This window comes from Nematostella vectensis, chromosome 1, assembly GCF_932526225.1.
Source record: "Nematostella vectensis chromosome 1, jaNemVect1.1, whole genome shotgun sequence".
NCBI classification, from domain to species: Eukaryota; Metazoa; Cnidaria; class Anthozoa; order Actiniaria; family Edwardsiidae; genus Nematostella; species Nematostella vectensis.
In genome coordinates this window covers 19,165,749-19,192,725 of record NC_064034.1, presented here as the reverse complement: position 1 = coordinate 19,192,725, position 26,977 = coordinate 19,165,749, and the positions used below count along the sequence as shown (strand labels likewise).

The window sequence follows — 26,977 nt, the reverse complement described above, 5'->3', positions numbered from 1 at the left end:
GAATTCAGGTATACATTGGCAGAATGAATCAAAACGAATGAATGGGCACTTGGAAAGTAGCAGCATTTTGGGGCGATTATGGAATATTTATTTTGCAGGACGAGACCTGAACGTGTTTTGCGCGCTGAGTAAGAGAAAACACAGCTGTCAACATTAATTTATTCAAATTTATTACAATGGCGTCACAGAACACGATTATCGCCGCCGTTCGTAGACGCTATGAGAGGATATTTTCGCCAGTTAGCGGCTACATGTAGGCTAGGTATTATACATTATAGAAGTTGTGAATAGTTCTGCCGGGTTCGAGCGGATCGTGCGTCCAATGATCGCAATAACATTCTCCCGCCCGGTGCAGGTACTGGACCGCACACTTATTTAACATAACAAATAAATAGAAAAAAATTAATTCGTTAGTTCATGGACTGACATAATCTGTGTCCAGTTCCTCGAACGTACTGCCCCCTTGCTATCCGGGAAGATTTCCTTTACTCGTCCTCGTAGCCATTTACCTCTTGGTTGATTTGTATCTAAAACGAAGTCATCTACAGCAACATTGCGTTCTCTTTTACAACATGTAGCCCGGCTACACCACACTTCGTAAACGGTTCGCCTGGATTCAGGAAGGTCAGCCATAAGTTGCGTACTTGGATTCCCACGTAACTTCCTACACGTAACACACTTCTTCAAAATTTGCTTTGTCAGGTCTCGTTTCCACACAGGCCAGTATTGTTAAAAGGTCTTTGATGTCTTGTGCGCCTCGTTTATTAATAGCTTTGTTAGATCACAGGTAGCCCAGGCAATGTATCTGTAAACCTATAAGAAATAAAAGTGTTTGTATGAGGTTGATTCCTAACCCCGCTATTTGCCATGACTTCTACTTGTGTTTTTAATATCTAGAGTTTAATACGGGTTTTTTTTTTCTTGGGAAACATATCAGCACCCTTCCCCACTGTAAGAGAGAGAAAAGGTATGAGGCGAGCGTACCGACCACTTCGAATCGGGTCGATATTTTCGGAGAAAAACCCCTTGAACTACATTTTTCCCCCACGCTTTATAATAGTCAATACTTGCCGGCTTATTCGAGGCAGGCTCTATTCTACAACCGCCAGCCTTCCTCGAAATCCCAAATTAACCGATTTCTCCGTGATTCTAGAGCACTACGGATATGAAAACAAGGAAAACGCAGTATTCTCTAAAATCGCGATGGCGAAGTGGTTGAAGAAGTCTTCGATGGCTTAAAATGCATACCGAAAATGTTAAATCGAAAGCGAATTAGAGGAAACGCAGGGCCCAGAAGAAAGCAGGTTGTAGACCAGGAACGACCTATGGAGTATTACCTGGAGGATTGGGAGACCCTGCTGAGAAAAGTGCTGAGAAAATCGTTCATCGCTTTATCGGTAAATAAGTAGTTAATATCGTGCGCTTATAACGGGCACTCGTATTATTACACTACACTAGATAGTAATAATTAATAACAAACCAATGCGCAATGCATATTTTTTTTCAGTCCAGTTCCAAAACGGCTTCAAACGGTTAACGGAGCACGAATCCTCAATTTGGCAGAAGTGCGCACACGTGTTTGGCATTTTTATTTTAGTTTAGCGGTTTACATCTTATAGTACGTTACCGCCTAAATTTTACCTTACCCTTACACATTGGCAAAATATAACGCCTTACAATACATAGTATTCTTAAAATCCAAACTTAGGCGTTACTGTACATGCTCTTTATGGATACTACCAAAGAACGCCTCTGTAATACTTATAGGGTGGTAAGTCAGCAGCTGTGGAATGAAAAACGGGGCCTTTGCTGTAACAAATTCAGTTACAGGATGAAAGTAGACATTACATTCTTTACTCATCTTTTCTGGCCATCTTGATGATACTCCCGCTTCATTCGCCCAACGATCACAAGGTCCCTTGGTGGCGAAGGAATGTGCAGACTTTTCCGTCACAATAACGAGGAGATGTTATAACGAACGTTCCACACGGAGGAAATGGTTTTGCTGTGGGAGAGTTCGTAGGCATTATAGGGGCCACTGCTACAGTATGTTGTCCAAGCCAGTGGCTGTACTATGTGTTGACTAGGATTGTGCTGCTGCAGAGGCCGTTGGTGCTCGTTCCCCTGTGAGGTACTAGGCCTTGCATCCATCAAACTTGTCCACGATAACATCACATTCTGGTCTGTGGGCATTAGTCCTCTTTTGAGGACATTTACCTGATGTCAGCGCCATTGCTGTAGGGGAGACTCCCTTACCTGATCGATTGAACCAGGTCTGGTCGATTGAACCAAGTCTACCAAGACGCCATTCCTTTCCGCCACACATGGTGACAAATAACAGTCGCGCGGTTGTGACAGTTACATCGCAGCAAATTGCCTTTTCCTGGAGTTACAATGTGAATGATGTTGCTAGCGCCTGCTACGATAAATGAAATATCGGAGGCGCCAGGCTTAAAGATGACAAGGCCAACGCTTGTGAGGACTTGAGCTGCTTGTCCAAACATATCGTTAACTATCGCAGCGGGAGCAGTTGTTATCCCAGCTTCTTCTGGATTGATGGACAGGCATTATTTGGCGTCATTTATCGTGGGAGCCTCAAAATTCATGTGTTATGTGTCCCTCTGTTTCTGTGACATATATCCCCATTGCCGATCGCTTATAATTAAGTGGTCGACGCCCTCTTGCAACGTATACCGTCCTTTGCCGATGAGTGCCCATCTTTCATTGCGGTACTGCGTCTCAATAAGATCCAGCATTTGAGTGTAAAACTCCTATGGCTTGCATCGGTGTAAGTGGTGCTTAACCATCATGTTTCCAGCTTTCGTGTCATTTGTAGCGCTGTGGTGGTAGCCCTAGTCCAGCTTCTGTTCGCACGGAAGCTAATATCGATTCCTTCATAATTGCTGACTGGCAAAAATAGTAAAAAAGGAAATTAGAATTAGAATCCGACCTAAACCCGCCATTAATCGTATATTATATATTTTAACAAAACAACTGTTTTGTTAAAAATTCCCTTATGAAGATATTTTTTTCTAGGTTTGATGAGGTCATTGTCATATCAATGTTTGGAAATCATCTGTAGACTAACATGATTAAGAAAATTTTAGTTTTTATCCTCATCATATATATAAAGCTACGTAAGCATTTCATTTTTTCCCCTCTTAATGCAAATAAGATCTCCAAATTCTTTTTCAGTCCAGTGACTGCAGGCCTATAGGCTGCGTACGCCCCTAAAAAGTAGTTGTAGCGGAGCCGTGCGCGGAGCTCCATAGGTATAGAAATATGGTATAACTATGCGACTTGGTTTTTGTTGTCATCGCTCGGGTACCCTATGTGTCACAATCCAGTAAATCGTGCAACTCCCAGGCCCCACTCGGCCCAACTAGAAAGGAGTCATAGTCAAGGGATACGTCAATCACGATGACGTCATGAGGATGTTAACTCAATTACCAAACTGGACATAACCGGTTTATAACCAGTCCAACTGGAAATAACATTTTTTACCACCGCCCCCAAACTTCCGTACTTATGCTTCAAAGTTCTTTTATGAACAACGCAAACCCGCAAAGCGAAACAAGAAATTGAATATTGAGAAGTTTTTTATTTCCACTGTGACCAGAAGATTCTACTCTCCCCTGAATCATCGGGAAAATGGGCTCCTACGCCTCCCAACACGCCCAGATTTCGTCACTCTCTTCCATCAGGTAAAAATAAAACATTGGTCATGAAGAAATAGTTAAAATCTCCCTGTGTTCACATATACCCCATACCTAAATATGTTTGTAGGAAAAAAAAACTCTACTGATTACTATCTTAATTATATCTTTATATGTCTATCTCCCACCGGTTGTGGGAGATAGCGGTGAACTTATTACCATGGATGACTGTTGATGAAGCCATTTAATGCGCCGAAGATACCGTCAATAGAGCCGGTATTATTCACGATTTTCACGAGGCTGTTTCAAGAATCGAGCCACCCTTGGAGCAACACTATACAATAGCTCTTGGTACTAGACGTTGGATTTTACGTCATACTAGTACGAGATTAGTTATCGAGAGTCTAAAGCATAGACTCGCGCTGAGGGTGTTTCAGGAAGTCTGCGTGAGAACTGGTTCTCCGATCTGCTCAGCGGGTAGAGAGGTAAGTTTATCTTAAATTCTTGAATATGTTTAAGGTAATACAATGACGATCTTAAATATTACTTGTATGATATACACTCATCATATATGTATGTTATCACAGTACACTGTTTGAAGTCAAACCCCACCTAATATAATCAAAGTAGTATGTAAACTAATAAAATTTTCCTATTTAGGTTCGGATAGTGATGGTGAAGTACATGAGAGACACCCTTCTGAGCCTCTTTCCCAATTTCCCAACCTATGGAGAGTGAAATTGAATGTGAGTATTCCTTGTTATTACGGAAAACATATTAGTCATACACCCACACACTCACATACCTTTCTTTAAACGAAAGCCATAATATGCTCTGTTCTTTTTTTTTTTTAGCTAACCCAGAATGGTTACAGAAAATTGTGGAAGATTTCTCCATAACCCTTATACCCTCACCGGCCAGGAATAACGGTGAGTAATTATCTTTTACTATAATATGTATTGTGTATGTGTGTGTGTGCGTGCGTGCGTGCTTGAGTGTGTGTTATGACTCCATAAATAAAATGTAGGAAGGATATTTTTAGAACTTAAGGATTATAGAAATGATTTTAACGATTCTGAGATTTTGGTCTTATTAAGTTAAAGAGTTTACAGAATATTTTCAGGTTTTACTAACCACATCCTCGTTCTTAAAAACGTTCTTAGAAACAATTTTCGATGTAGTAACTAAAATTTTTATCTATGTCCTTCCATAGGGGAAGCAGAAACACGAGGGACGGAAGAAACTCGGGGAACAAAAACCCTTATGTTTACCGAGTTGTGCCCCAGAACCACTTCAAATAAAAATGGAAATACTAAGACTGCAGTGGGAGGTCAACCAACTAAAAAAAAAATAAAGGAAAATTAAATATAATTCGAATGAAGTGACTCGTATCCACTCTGAAACATTTCCTTCCCACCCCACCCCCCCCCCCCTCCTATATTGTATAAACCGGTTTTACTAGTCTCATCCTCGCTCTGATTGGTCGCCATACGCCCTATTGTATAAACCGGTTTTACTAGTCTCATCTTCGCTCTGATTGGTCGCCATTGTTCTAGATGCCTTTATAGTTGACGATTGGACGGTTCGGTTGGATCAGTAACACCCACACAGTACACATCTCTCCCCAGTCTCCACAACAATACACCCCTCCCTAACTAATGGAATATATTAAAGTTATCTTGACTAAATGAAAAAAATAAAATGAAAAATAAAAAAGTGAAAAATATATACATCCTATACCTATTAGGGCAAACAATAGAACTTGCAGATACTCAAGTGCTTGCAATTATTGCCCTAGTCATCCCCTGCATACTACTACTTTGTCATGCTTGTTGTCTTTACACGATATTCCCACAGTTGGCCGGGAATGCATTTTTGTAGAGGTGGCTTATAGGTGGAAGCGCATCATTGTGGCCATGTTTATATCACCGGGGGGGGTCTCCAAATGACTACATTACTTTATCAAAATGTTTCACTAATGCAATCTATCAATCCCGCAGGATAAGGAGTGGGGACACAAACATGAACAACGAGGAGGAGTTTGTAGCGGCTGGCATACTACTTGGCGTGGGGGCCAAAGCCTTTGAGAAATTAAATTTCACTTTTGGAAGAGTTGTGTGCACGTTCGGGATGATCTCTTATCACGTTATTAGTAACTAACGTTTTTATTTTGAAAATTAATAAACTTGTCGCGTATGTGTTATAGTGTTATGAAAATAGATATCAATATTTTAAACCTGTTTTGTTTCTTCTGCGTAGGCTCTATTTCCACCCGTCGCTAAGTCTCGTCCTGCCTGCGGGTCCACAGAAATGAGAGCTGGAACCTACTTGCACTACCCTAGCCTGTGTAGCGGTTCAAGGGAGAGGGGGAGGGGGCCGAGAGAAAAAAAAAAGCGAGCGCCTCTCCCCCTCACTTTAGCCGCTACGCAGGCTAACTACCCCAAAGGCGTAAGAAGGTGTATTTCCTATGGTTTTCTTTTCTTGGATGGGGAGGGAGGGGGATGGAGCTGTTCGTTTACCATACTTTTTCCATTCGATGCAGTTTAGCATAAGCATTGCCATAGTTCTGCTGGCTGTCTCAGACGCTGGGTTCCTAACTCCTCTGTGTACGCGCACGAATAGCAGATTCGTTTTACGCGATCATAAATTCAACCATGAAGCCGGTTTTTCGATTCTTCTTTTTTTTTCTTTTTAAATTGTGAAGGATTTTCAAAATCGTGAAGGACTTTCAACATCGTGAACGATTTCCAAAATCGTGAAGGATTTTGAAAATCGTGAACGATTTTGGAAATCGTTTACGATGGCTCAGGACGGTGAACTGAACCAAACGTTGAAGAAGAAAAAAACTCGATGGGTTACTCGATGGGTTCGCTGCCCAGAATACATTGCGTTGGCCGCCATTTTTTATTGATACGATCAAATAAGAAATTATTCAATACTCTTTAAATTACACATTTTTTTATCCTTAGAAGCAAGTAAAGTGGACATAAATTTCTACTTCCTCGTGAAACAAAAGACAAAGCAATGCATTGTGGGCAGGGTGAGTCGGCAATGAAGTATTCTTCAGTCCTCAGTAGTTTTTTGTCCGGAATCGATAAAACAACTAAATACAACGTTTTCAGCTAGATTTGCAAACACTATAAGCGTGAAATGCTATTCACTAAATACTAATGCTAAATGCTAGTCAATAAATAGTGCAATTTAGTTTTGCTAATCTTTCACGCTTATACTGTTTGCACTATAAAAAGATATGTTACAATATGCTTTCAATACAATAGCTGAAATATAAATCGTTTTGCTATTGATTTTAACCAAACCGATAAAATACACCGACATACCTTATTAGCGATGAACCACGCATGGAAGGTAGGTTGTTTCCCTTGTGGCAAAAACGGTCGCTCCCTTTCATCCCAAACAGGCTTTAGGGCCTCAAGCTTCTGGTCGATCTCAACTTCAGAGCTACAGTCGACCAAGCCCTTATAGAATGTTCCACCATAGTTCTCCCCAATGTCCTTTGTAATTGATCCGTTCTCGAAATGCAGGAAGCATCGTAAATATATGGCGAAACGAAACAATCCGTTGACAAGAGGGATCTCTGTCTGTGGCCAATGCCAGTACACTCTTCAGAGGCTCATGCAGGCTCACAAGCGTATTTGCAAAATATGCATACGTGTTCGTTTGCTTTCGTTGGTCCATAAATGTCGGCCCGATAAAAACTTCCCTGTTGCTTTACTTCTCAATTTCAAGTTCTTGTATGTGGTCATTGTCAGGCTAATGTTTGTGTTTTTAAAAGATATCTCAATATTTTAAAATAGAATTAAACTGCAGACTGCCCTAAAGAGAAGTCTTATTAATGACGAAAATTTGGCAGAGTCGATTTCCAGTTTTTGGTGTTTTCAATATATTAAAAGATATCGAAGACTGGATCAACACCAACAACACAAAATTCCACAGGGTTTGTGGCAAACAACTCTAGCTTCTGGCTAGAACACAGCAGTATTCAGGGAATACCTTGACATCTCTTATGAAGGGAGACTTGCCTGATACTGCATGTTGCCTTCTCGCTTGCTCGAGCAAAACAAACAGGGAATATTCACTACTATTACCAAATGCGTGTCTCTTTGGCTGGGCTTTCGATGACCTCCTAGCATTATGCATTGGACCAGAAGTAAGCGCCCCAAGGCATCTTGCTCCAAGCATATCCCCTGACTCTTCGTAGATTTTGTCCAAACATTGTTTTGGAATCCTTTTTGTTTATTCTATCCATCATTTTTTTTTTTTTTGCGGACGCTCGGCAGAGTTCTTCTGTATGGATTGCATTTGGTACCTTTGGTGTTACCATGGAGTCGTACTTGCACTTCATGTTCTTCCGCTTCAAACAGGCATACGGGAAGTTCGTCTCCTTTGCAGTCTGAAATAAAACAATATGACAAGCGTGCATCGAGCTCAATAGCGGAGCAATTTGTTTTTGTGCAACGTCCGAGTGTTTGAAACCTGTCAGATAGTGTACTTACCATAGAGATACACAATCTTTTTCTTTAAATTGGGCGATGTCCCATGCTTGTAATATACGCGCTTCAATCAATACTCGTTGTTTTCGAGTTTTTGTCTTGGCTTTTGCGGAAATAACACTACACTACAGCTCGGAAGCTGCAGTAATGCGAGTTGTTGACCAGGAAAGTTACCGGTTGGCGGCATCGGCCAGGTTCGATTGGAGGAGTGCGGAGTGCACGGCTAGCACAATTGGTGATGTCCATCCAGATGACGAGACTTCTAATGACACCGATAGAGGTGAGTGATAATGCAATATTGGATTAATGTAAAAGTGGATCAATTGCGGTGATGGTGGGGCGGGTAGGATAAATCGTATTTTTATTTGGTTATTCTTTTTTTTTTTCTAGTTGACACCGACACCGATCCTATACAGGAAAGCAGCTCGGATGAGGAGGAGGGAGGGCTGGCCGAAAACTCCATAATCTCTCTCTCTCCCTCTCCCTCTCCCTCTCCCCCTCCCCCTCCCCCTCCCCCTCCCCCTCCCCCTCCCCCTCCCCCTCCCCCTCCCCCTCCCCCTCCCCCTCCCCCTCCCCCTCTCCCTGTAAATCTCTCTCTCTGCCTCCTCCCCTCCCCCTCCCCCCTCACGCGTCACGTGAGCCGTAGAAATTGAATGAGATAGAGAAAGCAAAAACAAACAAAAACAGTAAAATCACCCGACCTGCATTTTGTACTTAACCTGAATCTGACCTGCAACCTGCATTTTGTACCCTCCGACTTGGTCTCCAAACTCAGAATATTGACCATTTCTTCTTCTTTTCTCGGTGTTTGGAATCCCTGGTGAAACACTGGCACTCATTTTTCATATATTACGTTAAGGTGATAATAAATTTCCTCAATTCAACTGGGTTGGACGGTTGTATTATTTGACCTTATGTAGGCGCAAATGAACGTTATGCCCTCCAAAAGTCATGTTATTGTCCTATTGTTCATATAATCAAAGTCTTCGCATTCTCTGTTATTTAACCCAATCAATAGCCAAAGTAGAATCCGGACATAACACAGCCTTGTTTCACACCGGTATTACCTTAAACCATTTGACCATTATCAAGTACGACATTCTGAGATCTCATAGAGTGGTGTGATGATCTTGATTCGACTTGTCTGCGATGCCATAAGATCTTATTTTGCCCCAAAGACTCTGCCCTGAAAGATTCTGTGAAACGAATCGACCAGGGGGGGGGGGGGGGGTCGATATCGACCTGATAGGGTTGCTCGTCGTAAAATTCGGGCCTTATTATTGGCACCATGCACAGTTGCAGCTTATGTTTTATAATTAATATTTTATCTCTTTTTTTCGGAAAATCAAGCATACTTTTTTTTCAGGCAACAAAAATAACAACATAGAGAACAACGAAGATAACAAGGACGATAACAAGGAAGATCACAACAAAGGTAGTGTAACAACGAGAAGACGCTTTTGTATGGGGGTAGGTACAGGGTTTTACTTCTGTACGATGTTACACGACGAAAGACTACAAGATGTTTACAAAATGTTTTGGGGTATCTACCGCATCCCTATATGCTGTAATTGTTTCGTAGTATTTGTACTTGCCTCTTCAGTCGAATGTAGGTAGTGTGGTTAGTTCAGTCTACGTGTAACAGTCAGTGTTATTGGAAGTAAGTGTTTGTCTGTCTGTTTGTTGTAGTTTCTACTGCTGTCGTCTGCCTGTTTGTAGTTCGTTAGTTGTTTACCAAGATGTAGTATTAATGTCACAATTGTATAGTATAATTTTTTCTCCTTTGTAATTCCGTAAACGCCTACTATCATTGAGTTATTATTATTAATATTGTATTTTTATTATATTTTTATAGATATATTAGGGAAGGCCATATTAGAAAACTGTTATTCGGTTAATATGGTAAATGAAGATTATTGCATTGTTTCCTAAGACGGCAAGTCCAAACGGGAAACCTTCACTGACACCCCGAAAAGCGTTTAGCTTCGTTAAGATAAGGTTTTTCAGCCAATGGGTGTACGAAGTGCGACCTTCCTACGTGGATGTTCCCGTGAGTTACCCTTGGACTGCCGTGACCTGCGTAATGATTAAATGGGCATTCTAATCATTTTTGCACTTTCTTTCTTAATACCGAACCTGGCTATACCAGAGTTTCAATATACCTAGCAGATGATACCTGGAGTTACCTGCTCGTGAAGTCAGATCCAACGTTTACATGAAGAAGGATAAGAAGACGAGACATATTATAAGAAGTTTACAAGAGCTGTTGTATCAAGAACTGTATCTACCGCACCACCTTTTATGCTCCTAAGAAGGCATGTCCATTCGGAAAACCTTCACTGACATTCCGAAAAGCGTTAATCTTCGTTTAGATAAGGTTTTTAGCCAATGGGTGTAGGTTACTGCCGTGACCTGCGTAATGGTTACATGGTAATTATTGACTACGGAGGTATCACACTAGATGCTTGCTGTGCTAGTGCGCATAACTAGCTTCACGCGTGATTAAAATGATTGACAGCATTCATTTTTGCACTCGCTTTTCTTAATACTGAACCTGGCTACACCAGAGTTTCACTAAACCTAGATAATACCTTGTACTGTCGCAATTTGTAACAAAGTTGTCGCAATTTGTAATACCTGTCGCAATTTGTAATAAAAAAGCTGTCGCAATTTGTACGCACCCATCGCGATTTGTAAAAAAAAAAAAAGCAGTCGCAATTTGTAACATACCTCCGATTATTACAAATTGCGACAGTACATAACTAGAGTTACCTGCTCGTGAAATCAGATCCAGCTTTCTACCGATAGTTCATGTGTACGGAACGGGGATAGGCGCTCGATTTAGAGTATCACTTGATACTCTAATATTCGATTCTAGTGTATCACTTGAAAACAACGTGGACACGCCCAATTATACTGAACAAAAACGTAACAAAAACACATCACTAACTCCCGGTAAGTTGGCCGTTAATAGTCTAAAATGATAAAGTTATCAAAGTAGCGAATCCCGCAACCTTTCCCCGCGTGACAATTACTAGCGTATCACGACACCCTGCGATAATTTCCGGCGTGAACGAAATAACTTTGCGTTTCAAATCATTTTGCATAAAGTTACCCTCACTGGAGTTCGTCGTTACTAAATTATTACCCTCGCATATAACACCGCTGTTTTGCTCTACATGGATATTGTTTATAATCTGATATGGGCATTTGATAGTGACGGGCCCTGTGGAGGGACGCCTGGGGACGTGGCTTGCATAGCTCCCGGGAATTATTTGTAACACCCCCCCCCCCCCCCGCCCTCAAAGAAGTCTCCCTTCTGAACTCATCACGCTAGGCGGCGCTTACAAGTTGGTGGGAGTTACTGCAGAGGTCAATGGAACCGAAGCGCGCATATTTGTTTGCGTGTATTACTGCCGTCAATGTTGCCGTTATTGATCTTTATTTGCGGTAGGCGCGGGAAATGACAGTGGATAGGAGGAAGCCCCTACCTCGCGTGTCTCAAAAGAACGGAGACAGAATTATTTAAAGTTAGCGTTTGACAGAGATGTGTGATTTCAAGGAAAACAGGGCGCAATAGGATATGGTTGCATGTCATCGTACGAAAACATGTGAGTGGCCGCAAATACCGATCTTTTGCCCTTAGGTACTATTAAACTACGCGCGCCTAGCGATCTTGCGAAATATTCCCCTCGATTCGAGCTACACTACCAGTTATTCCGTTGACTCAGCAAACAATAGTAGAGTCGTACTGAAGTGCTTTCAGATATAATTAGTTTTTCTTCGCAAAACAACAGCGAAAAGAGATATTCTATTTCCGACTTGTTTTCCATGGATGATTACACTAGGCCGTAGCAGGGGACAAGGGAGGCACGTTCCCCCCCTCCCTGACCAGTAGGGGCGCTGCTGTGCCCCCAAATGTTTTATTTATGTTTCTCTATTGTCCCCTGTCCCTTAGCCAAATGTTTCGAAGCGTGATACGGCACTGTACACGTTTAATTTCGCACGTGGAAATGACATCATTTTCCTCTGTCATGTCTGCAGATCAGACTCTGAAGATAGAAGGGCAAGATCCGTGTATGGAAGAACGCTAAGGTTCTCCAGAAACCAAAGTGTTTGGAATTTGTTTTGTATACATTATACCCGACTTTCTGTGTCTCCGTCACGTGAGACTAAAGGCCCTGTCACACGTACGTTTTTTTCTCTTGCGACCTGCCTCGCAAAAAATAATTGCAAAATTGACGTCGCACGCGTATTTATTTGCGTGTGACATCCCCTTTGCAACTTGTTTTGCATTTCTCAAAGTCGCCCGAAAAGTAGAACTCTCTTCGAATCTTCAACAAATTGCTTCAAGTCGCAGGACAAGGGGTCACATGGCGCGTGCGACCTGCAACAAATTATTTTTGCGAGCGTCTAGCCGAAAACCCGCCCCTTCCCAGGCCCACTCCTCTATCTGTCGCTTTGCGCATGTCAAAGGCAGCGGTCTTTGATCCAAGATGGCGGCTGGCGCGGGAGTCGAGAGCGAAACTTGTGGAACGTGTTGTTCGAAGCTGAAGGATCTTATCAGAGGTTACGAAAGAAAGCTTGGCCTTGATGGGAACAGTACGGACGGCACCAAGTGTAAGTTTTGTTGTGAACCCTATAAGTACGATATTACAAAGCGTCACAATCGTGTCATCTTTTGTCAACAACAATAACATTCTTCGAGGATCACCCTACACGACGAGTCTTCCTGACAGCTGACCCCTTAAATCAATTGCTTTTTTACAGGTCACATCTTTGGCCCTTTAAACTTTTGCTTAGAACACAACAAATTCACTGAACACATCAATAGCATCAGATCCAAGTGCCTTCAATGCAAGTCATGGCCGGATGGAAAGAGGGAGAAAGCGATAAAAGCATCATTGGTGAGTATTTGGCAATTGAGAGGTTTTCTGTGAAACCTTCATGTCTTCGTCTGACCACAAGACTTATCTTAAGATAAGTCATTTAATTCTTTTTAATTCTTTTTAAGTTAGTTTATACTTAAACTATAAGATGGCGATTGTTGTACAATATCGTTTAAGAATAGCTCTAATCTACTTGTATTGTTTTCTGACAGGAGAGACACCAGCAGGCTCAGAATCTAGCACCAATGAAAGTGTTCATCAAGGAGTGTCTAGACAAGCTACAGCATGCCATGAGAGGTAAAGACCCTTTCAACAAATGAGGGGACAGCTCTGGCTCTTTTCTGGATGCTCATGTGTCAATCACCAGTCTGGTCTAACACAACTGAATTTATTTGAGTGTGCTCCTCTATAACTTTCAGAATGAGAAATAAGTAGACATGTATGATAAATTAAAACCTTTATCTTCAACTTCATCAAATTTGTTTAAATTGAAACCTTCTACTTAATCCATTTTCGTTTGATAAAGAATACAGTACAGGTCTAGAGTAACATATCCTCCACTCGCGAGTGTCGAGTCCTCATTAGCACTCTCGCCACTCGAGAATCGAGACTCGCACTTTTAATGAGGCAATCGAGAACTATGCCACTCCCCACTCGCAGAAATCGTACTGCTCACACTTTTAGTGAATGCGAAGGTTTAAGAATGATCAATCAAATACGGGGATCTTAAAGAAACAACGATAAAGACATTTCTTCATTCTTTTCTTCGTAGACGAAATATTTAATACAGTTCATCGATGCTCTTCAAAAATTGTTTGTAGGAAATATTGATTCACTTTTAAAAAAATACATTTTTAAATAATATCTGGAACAGTTTGTGGCTGATCAGAAGGTTTACAGATTGAAGCGAAGGTTATGACAACTCAAACATGCGAGATCTGATGAAGAAACAACGAGGACAGGTTCATTTTATTCTCGTATGCGAGATGACCTGCGAAATGTGTGACACTCTTTAACGTGTTCGTAGGATTCCTCCTCATGGGGGAGGGGAGGGGGTTCTGCTTGGAACTACCCCCCGCCCTCTGTGCAGCCCCTGCGTGTGGGATATTTCCCACCATAATAATATATTTTTTTATCTCAACAGATAACTCAATCAAGGGAGTTGTACAAAGACTAGAAGCTATTACCAGAAATGTAGGGTAAGGAGTTAGCATACATTAGTAATATTTCCTATAAAGTTGTTGGAGAGTGTGGGTTTGTGGATCACATTTTCTTTCATTTTCTTTTATTTTTAGGTTGAAATTTTACGATAATGGAAATGGAACAGACTGTTTCATTAGCTCTGACATGTTTTATGTTGAGGTGAGTATAAAAGCTTATTAAGTATTGTTTTTCAATTCACAACATTTCCTGTTCTGTCTTTTGATTTAAGAATTGTATTCCTACTGTAGGTGAAGATGGAGACAAATGGCAAAGTCTCAGAAGTGAAAGTAGCTCATGCCGGTGATCCAGAGGTAATACAGTGTACACCACTTAATACAGGATACTAAACATAGGCTAAAGGCACCCTAATTAGAGTACACCCCTTTTTACACTGGAATGGTACAAAAATACTTCAATACGGTGATACACTTATTAGCTTTCTTTTATGTATTCAAGGAAGCACTTCAGCACTCCTCACTACTTGTTCCTTGTCTTATTCTACCATTTGATTTATATTATAACTTTCATCTTTCATTCCATCTTTAGTTGATGTTCTAAAAGTTCTATAAATAAATGACTTATACCATTATGTTTGCATTGTAGAGCTGTCCAGAGCTGACTAGAGTGTTAAGGTACAGCCTTCTTCATACTGCTGATATTGGTTGTTTCCCCCCCCCCCTTTCTTGGTCTACCCTCCCGCTGATTCACTGTACTTCTTACTAGGGAGGGGGATTATGAGGAGTTTGCCTGCCACTTAAAGGGCTTGTCTGATCTCTATGAGCTGTCTGGTGATACGTAAGTAGGCATACAGCATGGAGCTCTCCTTACAATGTACAGGTGTCATAAAAGAAAAATGTAGAACTTTTGTGATACTAAACAAAAAGATTTTGTACAATGGCCAACAGTTTCTTGCATTCTGGACTGATTTCTATTCAAAACACTTCTACTGTGAAGGCTTTTTTAGAGCCTTTTCCATGTTCATACCCTCACTATTTATGAATGCTTGGGAATACTTGACACATATTTGATATTATGGTTGTTATTAACCGCTTATTACGTAAAGGTATTCTCTGCCTTATTTGATGTGAAATGAATTTATGTTGGCTGGCTGGCTTGGAATAGGTGCAGTTGACTGATTGCAGGTTGTACATAGCTTATACAAATGCATTACATGTGCCACTTATCAACCGTCCGATTATTAGCAATAGTGATACAACACGGGAGGAAAATACAGGTAACGCTGTGCTTCTTCTGTTAAATTATAGAAGAAGGAAGTAGGATTGATAAGCAAGACCCCTGGTATATTTAAATGGTGTATGTATTGACTATTTTTTCTTTTTTAGATTCCAGAAATCTAAGATTCTTATGGCCTTAAAAGCAGCAGAGGTTGACTTGAATATGATATCTGCTCTCTCTGGGTAACCTGATTACATATTTTATGTTTATTTTTTTTCCTTTTCTGTTCATACACAAAAATTTATAATTCTAAGTTCAAATGATGCCCTAAAAATAATATTTTTTTCTTGTTTCAAATGTCAGACCCTGTGACACCTCAACAGATACGATTCTTCAATGTCCTGTTGGTTTTGCAACACCAAGACAAGGAGGTAAATAGGTGTACTGTTTTTCTTGTGTTAACTACGTGGCCACCCCATATTGAGTTTTGACTCTAAATGGAAATCCCTATTCCATCAATTGCCTAATACACCAAAAACTAAATGAAAATCCCTAAATTACCTAAATACAGATCACTATTCCATCATTTAAATACAGTAATTGGCACAAAGCTGGCCATTCTCAAAATCTAAAAATCTATAATAATTTGTTACTTGATTTTCTATTTTTTTAGTAACTTTCACTTGTAAAATACATTTCCCATAAAATGATCCTGCTTACAGAAAAAATTTTTAATTTTTGTAAATGGGCATAAAATTGTGTACATCTTTTTATGATACATGTATCACATCAACACTTTTGGTTGATGGAAAAGTGTTTGCAGTTTGGACCAAGGGGAATTTGCCCTGGGTAGCCATTCATTAATGTAAATTGTGACAAATGCAATGATCTTGGTGCATCTCCACATATTGGTCGACCTCACAAATATTTGTAGTGTCTGAAACTGAGTATGATTGTATAGGTCGTTTGATGAGGCTTACTTACTTCGCATCTCCTTATGACTTGCTGGACAGGAATAATCCTGGAAAAAACTTGGAGTTTTCCAAAGACAGTGAGTAGCTACCTGGAAGTCCCCGGCTCACAAGAGAGCACTAAACTGATCTGAAATTAGTTGCAGCTGTAGCTACTGTAGGTGGGACTATTTCCAACTTCTTTCTAAGGAATGTCGATTGTAGCCGGCTTTCATTGCGGATTATTTGGAAATGTTTTATTTTAACCCACAATGAGTGCCGGCTAGCAGGCTATGTCGATTGATGTCTTAATAAATGTGTAGCTGGATTATTGCTAGTTGATTTCACAGCTTTTAACTGTTATAACTGTTTTGGACACTTTCCTATAGACTGTCTATGTCTATTGTACATTGCATGTTCCTGGTTTCTTATAAAGATTTTTGTGAAAAATGTATGTTCCTCATGTTACCCTCCTCTTGACCTATTCCTCATATTACCCCTCCTCAGGGTTAAAAATAGCGGCCGGCTGCTGGCAATAGCCTGCTGTTTTCTGGTCTTTGCCGGCTCTTTTTTTATGTTTTTCCTTTTCATAATTTAGGGATGCAAGCTTTTTTTGCCACCAAAATCCAGAAAGCCAGCAAAATCTAGCAGATTTAAAATAGTTATTTTGAACCCTGCTCCTCTTGACCTATTAACATTTCTCAGATTTCCCCCCTCTTGACCTTGGCTGTTGGGTGAGTGTGTCTGTGGAGCAGTCCAAGAAATGTCTGCTGCCGACAATGCCTCTTGTTGAAGAGCCCATGATGTCAGGGATGCTTGATGAACACCTCATGTAAGTGCCATCACACTTGTCTAACCACTGTCTAAAAGCACATACTGTATTTCCTGTCATTTTCTGTAGGAATGAGGCAGGAGGATGGGGCTAGGAATGGGGAGGAGGGTGGGGCAAGGAATAAGGGAGGAGGGTGGAACAAGGAATGGGGGAGGAGGGTGGGGTAAGGAATGGGGGAGGAGGGTGGGGCAAGAAATGGGGGAGGAGGGTGGAACAAGGAATGAGGGAGGAGGGAAGGGCAAGGAATGGGGGAGGAGGGTGGGGCAAGAAATGGGGGAGGAGGGTGGGGCAAGAAATGGGGGAGGAGGGTGGGGCAAGGAATGGGGGAGGAGGATGGGGCAAGGAATAAGGGAGGAGGGTGGGGCAAGAAATGGGGGAGGAGGGTGGGGCAAGGGATGAGGGAGGAGGATGGGGCAAGGAATGAGGGAGGAGGATGGGGCAAGGAATAAGGGAGGAGGGTGGGGCAAGAAATGGGGGAGGAGGGTGCGGCAAGGAATGGGGGAGGAAAGTTTGGGTGGAGGGTGGGACTAGGAATGTGAGACTCTGGAGGTGACCTGGTTAGTCATAAGGATATTTGATAAGCACACCATCTACATTGCTTATATAATGCCATTGAAGGGTAGTCATTAACTAATATGCATCATTATTTCAGGAGTGTAAAGTACCAGCCTCTGAATGATAACAACAGTGATGAACTCCCTGCTTCATTTGTACTACAGCTGAACAAACCCATGCCTGTAGCTGTCGAAAGTGTGCAAAAGATATACAGTGCCATCCATGAGACAGGTATAAGATATACAGTGCCATCCATGAGACAGGTATAAGATATACAGTGCCATCCATGAGACAGGTATAAGATATACAGTGCCATCCATGAGACAGGTATAAGATATACAGTGCCATCCATGAGACAGGTATAAGATATACAGTGCCATCCATGAGACATGTAAAAGATATACAGTGCCATCCATGAGACAGGTATAAGATATACAGTGCCATCCATGAGACAGGTATAAGATATACAGTGCCATCCATGAGACAGGTATAAGATATACAGTGCCATCCATGAGACAGGTATAAGATATACAGTGCCATCCATGAGACAGGTATAAGATATACAGCGCCATCCATGAGACAGGTATAAGATATACAGTGCCATCCATGAGATATGTATAAGATATACAGTGCCATCCATGAGACAGGTATAAGATATACAGTGCCATCCATGAGACAGGTATAAGATATACAGTGCCATCCATGAGACATGTATAAGATATACAGTGCCATGCATGAGACAGGTAAAAGACATACAGTGCCATCCATGAGACATGTATAAGATATACAGTGCCATCCATGAGACATAAAAAAGATATACAGTGCCATCCATGAGACATGTATAAGATATACAGTGCCATCCATGAGACATGTATAAGATATACAGTACTATCCATGAGACATGTATTAGATAATAAAGTGCCATCCTTGAGACATGTATAAGATATACAGTGCCATCTACTGTATACACAGAGAAACAAAAACAGATTCAGTTACTGTAGCCTTAAATTATCAAGACTATACAGTACATATCTACGAGTGTAAGCAGGTGCTATTTTGTTATACAGTTTAACCTTGATTTTGCGCATAGTTTTGATACTGTAACTAATGTATAGCTCAATATTTTCCAGGAAATTTTGTACATTCATCTAAAGTTCCCATTCATTCTTTGGTGATTAGAGAGGTATGTCCCTGAGTTGAGACTTAACTAAGTAACCTACACTAGGGGAATTTCCTTTTAATGATTTTGTGTTTCATGTCTTGTTATTTCATTTTCAGTGGTTACAGAGCAAAGGGATTGAAGAAGGAGATAACATCGATACGTTCTATGCGGTAATAATCATTTTTTTATCTTAAGCAGGATACCCTGTTTGTGGCATTTTTCTTATGATTCATTCATTTATCTATTACTAATTTAATCATGAGCTTTCTATGGTCGAATAATTTCTTTAGCATGTGACAGCGAAATTGTGCTTTCCTTAGGTGATCCCAAACCATTATCATACGTACTACCTGAACAACTGTGACCCACAAGAGGTGACAAATGTGTCGAGAAATGGGGTGCTGATTCATAGGGTGCCATTCACACACCCTCGTCATGTCCCTGTTATTATCAAGGTACATACACACACCCTCGTCATGTCCATGTCATTACCAAGGTACATACACACACCCTCGTCATGTCCCTGTCATTACCAAGGTACATACACACACCCTCGTCATGTCCATGTCATTATCAAGGTACATACACACACCCTCGTCATGTCCATGTTATTACCAAGGTACATACTCACACCCTCGTCATGTCCATGTCATTACCAAGGTACATACATACACCCTCGTCATGTCCCTGTCATTACCAAGGTACATACATACACCCTCGTCATGTCCCTGTTATTACCAAGGTACATACACACACCCTTGTCATGTCCCTGTCATTATCAAGGTACATACACACACCCTTGTCATGTCCCTGTCATTACCAAGGTACATACATACACCCTCGTCATGTCCATGTCATTACCAAGGTACATACACACACCCTCGTCATGTCCATGTTATTACCAAGGTACATACACACACCCTCGTCATGTCCCTGTCATTACCAAGGTACATACACACACCCTCGTCATGTCCATGTTATTACCAAGGTACATACACACACCCTCGTCATGTCCCTGTCATTACCAAGGTACATACACACACCCTCGTCATGTCCATGTCATTACCAAGGTACATACACACACCCTCGTCATGTCCATGTTATTACCAAGGTACATACACACACCCTCGTCATGTCCATGTCATTACCAAGGTACATACACACACCCTCGTCATGTCCATGTCATTACCAAGGTACATACACACACCCTTGTCATGTCCATGTCATTACTAAGGTACATACACACACCCTCGTCATGTCCATGTCATTACCAAGGTACATTCACACACCCTCGTCATGTCCCTGTCATTACCAAGGTACATACACACACCCTCGTCATGTCCATGTCATTATCAAGGTACATTCACACACCCTCGTCATGTCCATGTCATTACCAAGGTACATACATACACCCTCGTTATGTCCCTGTTATTACCAAGGTACATACACACACCCTCGTCATGTCCATGTTATTACCAAGGTACATACACACACCCTCGTCATGTCCATGTCATTACCAAGGTACATACATACACCCTTGTCATGTCCATGTCATTACCAAGGTACATACATACACCCTTGTCATGTCCATGTCATTACTAAGGTACATACACACACCCTCGTCATGTCCATGTCATTACCAAGGTACATTCACACACCCTCGTCATGTCCCTGTCATTACCAAGGTACATACACACACCCTCGTCATGTCCATGTCATTATCAAGGTACATTCACACACCCTCGTCATGTCCATGTCATTACCAAGGTACATACATACACCCTCGTCATGTCCCTGTTATTACCAAGGTACATACACACACCCTCGTCATGTCCATGTTATTACCAAGGTACATACACACACCCTCGTCATGTCCATGTCATTACCAAGGTACATACACACACCCTCGTCATGTCCCTGTCATTACCAAGGTACATACACACACCCTCGACATGTCCCTGTCATTACCAAGGTACATACACACACCCTCGTCATGTCCATGTCATTACCAAGGTACATACATACACCCTCGTCATGTCCCTGTTATTACCAAGGTACATACACACACCCTCGTCATGTCCATGTTATTACCAAGGTACATACACACACCCTCGTCATGTCCATGTTATTACCAAGGTACATACATACACCCTCGTCATGTCCATGTCATTACCAAGGTACATACACACACCCTCGTCATGTCCCTGTCATTATCAAGGTACATACATACACCCTCGTCATGTCCATGTCATTACCAAGGTACATACACACACCCTCGTCATGTCCATGTCATTACCAAGGTACATACATACACCCTTGTCATGTCCATGTTATTACCAAGGTACATACACACACCCTCGTCATGTCCTTGTCATTACCAAGGTACATACACACACCCTCGTCATGTCCATGTCATTACCAAGGTACATACACACACCCTCGTCGTGTCCCTGTCATTATCAAGGTACATACAAACACCCTCGTCGTGTCCCTGTCATTATCAAGCTACATACACACACCCTCGTCATGTCCATGTCATTACCAAGGTACATACATACACCCTTGTCATGTCCATGTTATTACCAAGGTACATACACACACCCTCGTCATGTCCTTGTCATTATCAAGGTACATACATACACCCTCGTCATGTCCATGTCATTACCAAGGTACATACATACACCCTCGTCATGTCCATGTCATTACCAAGGTACATACACACACCCTCGTCATGTCCATGTCATTACCAAGGTACATACATACACCCTTGTCATGTCCATGTCATTACCAAGGTACATACACACACCCTCGTCATGTCCATGTCATTACCAAGGTACATACACACACCCTCGTCATGTCCATGTTATTACCAAGGTACACACACACACCCTCGTCATGTCCATGTCATTACCAAGGTACATACACACACCCTCGTCATTTCCATGTCATTACCAAGGTACATACACACACCCTCGTCATGTCCATGTCATTACCAAGGTACATACACACACCCTCGTCATGTCCATGTCATTACCAAGGTACATACACACACCCTCGTCATGTCCATGTCATTACCAAGGTACACACACACACACACACGCCTAAGGCATGGCCATTAACATGGATCTGAATTTTCTTTTGTTCTTCAAACCACAAGCATTGATTTAATTTAATAGAGACACCTTGTACATTGTGCTTGGTAACAAGTCTGCTTTTGTTTATCAGCAACTAAGACGACAAGTGACATACAACACACTGCTGACCAGCGCATTGAGGACTCACAAGCCTCCTCCGACAAGTATGTGTTTACTGAGCTTTTTTTTTGTTCACAGTGCATAGTCACACATACATAGTCCTACACATATAAGTTATAATAACCAACACTACCCGCCTATGTAGTCTCTTACTGCTGATACCAAACTACTGATAGAAACCCGGAAATTAAGAGCTAGGTGATACCGGCACTTTGATGTTTTGTCATTTTCTGTTTACAGCCACGTTTTTAACTCGGGAATGCGAAGCATGTACGAGTTATTGTTGGACACTCCATCATTGGATCACTTATCCGTAAACTTTTTATGGTCTTTCGGTGCTTTTGCAACACAGCCTATCCCAACCAGTCCTTAGATCATCCTGTAAACTTCCGGTGTTCAACTTCCGGTTAAAGCTTAGTACTATAAAATGGCTTTGGCATTGACCTGCGACCGCTACGGATATTTGTTTGTATAGGCGTAAAGTATATATAAGCTAGTATTTTCAGAAAAGTCTCTCATATGGGTTGAGCGTGCGCAAGCGCCTTCGTCACCGACGTCAATCGATCTTTTACGGTTCATTCCAATTCAAGTTGTTATTTTGCAAACCCCCGCGATCAGTTATTGCGAGTATTTTATTTTGTTTCCGGAAAGAATATGCTGAAATTTGACATGCTAGCAAAAAGCTTTTCGATCATTACGATACCAATAGTAATAAAAATAATTTTAGTTACTGGTCAACTTAGTAATGCCACGTTATTCTAGCGGTGCAAACACTTGTCTATGACCCCAGCGTCCCGGCTTCGAATCCCACTTAGGGCGGTATTTTTTTTTCTTTTCATTTTAATTTTTATTATAATAATTAATTATACTGTTCTTGGTGTGTCATGACATCGAAAAGAAACAAATGGACATTTTTATGTACCCTCAGCATCTTGGATGTGTTCATGCTTTGTTCAGTATCCTGTATATCTTTTATGCACACAAGAAAATAACAAGGAAAATACATTTGCATTCACGAGTTGGCTCAGAAAGCGTTTGATTAATATTACAAAATACAAATTACAAGTCGCTTTTTAGATGATCAAGCTTTATCATAGATCAAACAAAAAGTTTTAAAATTGTCAACATGCCTGTACATTAGCTGACCGGAAAAAGCCTCACTTTCACGCTTGAATAACAAAGGACTCCATATTATATCTGAAAAACAGCCCATTAGACAATGCTACTGATTTGCAAAGGCCTCTGATAAAGATGACTTACACATTGAACCAGAGGTTTGTCGCTTGTCTTGATTAATCTCTAGGGATCATTATTATATGTATTTTATTTATTTTTTCCTTTTGTCTTTACAGTTGAGGGGAAGTCAGAGCACACATTTGAGCTGAGTACATCCGGGACCTTTACTGTTACCATCACTTTCGCTCACCCTTGCTCTGTCGGGATGGCTTCTAGTGAGTTCTACTGCTCTGGGATCCATCAGCAATACTTCTTCCAAATCACTTATTTCTCCTCTTTTGCCTCAAAGTTGATTTTGAGGTGTGAAAGGACAGATCAGTCAATTTTAAAACAAGACCAAGTCCAACTCACTCATGACACCACTTCTGTCTCAGTTGATTTTGGGGTTGGAGAGATTCGTTCAATCCATTAACAAGATTTTGTCCAACTAACATATTTCTCCTCTTTTGTCTCAAAGTTGATTTTGAGACGAAAAAGAGCAGACATATTCACCAACAAGACGTTTAACTCACTCATTCCCTTCTTTTTGCTCAAAGATGATTTTGAGATGTGGAAGGACGGTTCAATCCACCAACACAGTTTAACACACTCATTCTCATCTTTTCTCTCAAAGTTGATTTTGCTGTTGGGGAGGACAGTTCAATCCTGGCATTTCTGCACACAGTTCCAGGCCAACCAGTGTTCTGCAGTAACGACTACATATCCAGAGTCATGCAGAGGTAAAGAGTCCCTCCCCCCCCCTTCCCCACCCCGTGTTTCCCCTGCCTGCCACATACACTATGACACACCCAAAACACAGATATCACCAGATATCATATTATTGCGCATTTAATACATGTTTGGTACGTATAGGTAATCATACAGTTTCGAGTTCAATTCAATTTGGTGTTTTTTCAAGATTCACGATTTGAGCTCTTACCAGAACTTCGTTTTAATACGGCCAGAGAACACGCAAAAAGTAAACATAAACACAACACTAGATTACACACGTCTTTTAAACAAGTTTTTTTCAATAATTTTGTTTTTCGCCGTATATTTGCCGTAAATATTAATAGGGACAAATAGAGAGCTTTGGCTACCTATGGTGTTACATGAGAATTGCACTGCTCAGAAATTTGTGCATGTATATTATTAAATTTGTCCAAATACCCCCTCCATCCAAAGCCAAAAAGAGACATGTTTGATCCACTTCCTTAGCCCACACCCTTTCAACAACCTTGCTATCCCTTTGCAATATGTGCAATGTCAAACAGATTACACCTATGTGTGAGTTCTACTCGCTTCTACCAGCTACCTTCACTCTACCTTCAGCGTCACTTTACACGATAAAACTCAGGTCATTCGCCCTCTCGGTCAAACCTTTATCCACTGTCGCACTCTCGTAACTGTGCAGACAGTTGAATAATTAGAAATTGGCGTTGGTAAGTTAAAATATTGTAACTTGATTGTTGACTCAATTGTAGGTGTCTCTCGATCCCTGCAACAATGCGATGCCTGATCCGCAAGGCCGAGTCTTTCAAGCCAGAGGAACTACCTGTCAAGACCACTGAGCCCGCGGTTTTGACGCCAGCGCTCACCAGCGCCACGCAGCCGTCAGTCAAACTCGACAGGCTAAGCATCCCGGGTAATCCGTTCTTCACCCCATCTGGTCCTACCACTCCAGGGTTCTTCACTGCTTCGCCCACATTCGCAAGTCTCGCCCTCGAGACCCCGTCGCCCACACTCGGCGCTTTCCCGTTCTCTATATCGCCTACGATGTCATCCTTTACTTTCACTGGCTCCGAAATGGGCGCTATGAACTTAGAATCCGGCTCGATAAAACAACCCGAGAAAAAACTCGACACACCAAAGCCTCCGTCAACTCCTAAACTAACTCTTACATTAAAGCGAAAACGAGCCGATGAATATGTCGTCAAGGACTTTCAGATGCCCGATGATGTCCCAAAACCCGAGAAGAAGTCTCCGGAGCACCCGACAACCCAGCCTTCGTCTGTCGGAGTGGTTTCGGAGTCACAAATGGACGTGGACGGCCCCGGCATGATAGATGAGGGAATGATGGAGGGAATGGCGTCTAATTTCGACTCGAGTTTCATGCTGGGGCCGGGATTCGCGGATGTTAGCGGGAGCGACTCGAGGACGACTATGAATATCGTTTCGTCTATGGCATCCATGGCGTCTACCAGCGGGCTGGGCAGGGGTGGAGACTCGGGGGGTGACCTGTTCGAGCTATCCACGGGTGGGACAGATGGCGGTGACCTAGAGGGAATACTGCAAAGTCTACCGGGGGCATCGCACCTCCCGCCAGGCATCGTGTCTGTGGGGGGTGGACTGGACTTCGACGCCGGACTTGGTAAGCACTAGTCGTGCTCTCTCTATACGTGGGAATGTTGCATGAGTAACAATGTCTGTTGTATCTGGTAGGGCCTGGTGTGCATAACATCGACGTCGACCCCAACTTCGATATCGACGCCGCCATTGACGCCGACACCTCCAACGACCCCAGCATCGCAGGTATGCTTGTCATGTGATGGTCACGTGATGACCGTCTGGGTCATGTGATGTTAAAAGAGTTTAGTGTATTTTTGTATATAACCATGTGATCATTTAATGTCCATCTGGCGTGCATTTGATTTCACGTGATGATCATGTGATTTTCACGTCATTTGCAACTAGTGTTCACGTGATATTATAGGGTATCTTGTGATGTTCTTTTGATGGTTGTGACTATGATGTATTTTGATTATATGATGATCATGTGGTTTCCACGTGATGAACATGCGGTAATTCATTGATTATTCTGTTAATCGTGCGATCCTCAATCAGTGCTGTCCACTTCCCGGTTCTCCACCGTTGTATAACTCTACCCCTCTTGTGCGTGCAGGCGTCGTAGCGTCCGCTGGCGCGTTTGACGTGGACTCAGCTCTGGACTTTGACCTCGACCACATCACGGGCACGCCTGGGGACCTCTCAGTGACGTCAGCAGGAGACCACGGCACAGGGTTACCGGAAGGACTACTTAGCCCTGAAGACGCCATGGGCATGGATACGGGTTTGGGCGCACACGGGGACTGATCACGTGATACTTATCCCATTAACAGATCATTTGACCTATGAATGATCACGTGATATTGCTACCCACATGACCAGTGCTGACAATGTGACACGAGCTAATCACGTGTGTGATCATGGGAATACTAGGGTTATGAAAAAATCAGGGAGGAACGTAGTCAAGACAAAAAATCAAAAACAAAAAACACGACGCGGTCGATTCACCGTAAGCCGGCTCTTAGTAAAAATTATAGATTTTGAAAAAGTGTATATAGGCTGTATAGTATTTAACAAAAGTAATATAGAAGTTAAGAAAGAACGATGTTTTGTGAACAAATGAGACACCTGTAGTGCATTGCAACGGGCCCTTCTCAGAGCAAAAGGAAAAGCATTACAAACAGTATATAACAGTTTAATATTATTTAATTTTACAAGCTACATTCCAGTCACTCGCTAGTTTTGTCGTTACACAAAACGTTTGATTACTTAGAAATGCTTAATTTGA

General features: G+C 41.8%; 1 protein-coding gene and 1 long non-coding RNA gene across 2 annotated transcripts; both read left to right on the top strand.

Annotated features, from left to right (window-relative positions):
* Window positions 1–950: 950 nt before the first annotated feature.
* LOC116618250 lies at window positions 951–5,027 on the top strand. The gene is made up of 5 exons (XR_007313141.1): window positions 951–1,255; window positions 1,305–1,397; window positions 1,768–4,402; window positions 4,511–4,585; window positions 4,870–5,027. It is a non-coding gene; the product is annotated as an uncharacterized LOC116618250 (long non-coding RNA).
* A 7,594-nt stretch (window positions 5,028–12,621) lies between these two features.
* On the top strand, window positions 12,622–26,809 carry LOC5512322 (mediator of RNA polymerase II transcription subunit 1). Its single transcript, XM_048728425.1, has 22 exons — window positions 12,622–12,787; window positions 12,938–13,074; window positions 13,269–13,353; window positions 14,201–14,255; window positions 14,352–14,418; window positions 14,508–14,570; window positions 14,863–14,891; window positions 14,983–15,054; window positions 15,603–15,677; window positions 15,799–15,866; window positions 16,397–16,486; window positions 17,091–17,217; window positions 17,870–18,003; window positions 18,903–18,955; window positions 19,051–19,104; window positions 19,255–19,389; window positions 22,160–22,232; window positions 23,541–23,639; window positions 24,038–24,143; window positions 24,888–25,774; window positions 25,846–25,935; window positions 26,306–26,809. The coding sequence occupies exons 1-22, from the start codon at window positions 12,664–12,666 to the stop codon at window positions 26,494–26,496; spliced, it is 2,814 nt and encodes a 937-aa protein (XP_048584382.1). The 5' UTR covers window positions 12,622–12,663; the 3' UTR covers window positions 26,497–26,809.
* Window positions 26,810–26,977: the final 168 nt, after the last annotated feature.

Excerpts from the sequence above, each read along its gene's own strand:
- LOC5512322 (XM_048728425.1), top strand. The coding sequence starts at position 12,664 with ATGGCGGCTGGCGCGGGAGTCGAGAGCGAAACTTGTGGAACGTGTTGT. Across the intron at positions 13,354-14,200 it reads GCTACAGCATGCCATGAGAG|ATAACTCAATCAAGGGAGTT; the intron begins GTAAAGACCCTT and ends TTATCTCAACAG. Across the intron at positions 15,678-15,798 it reads ATGATATCTGCTCTCTCTGG|ACCCTGTGACACCTCAACAG; the intron begins GTAACCTGATTA and ends TTCAAATGTCAG.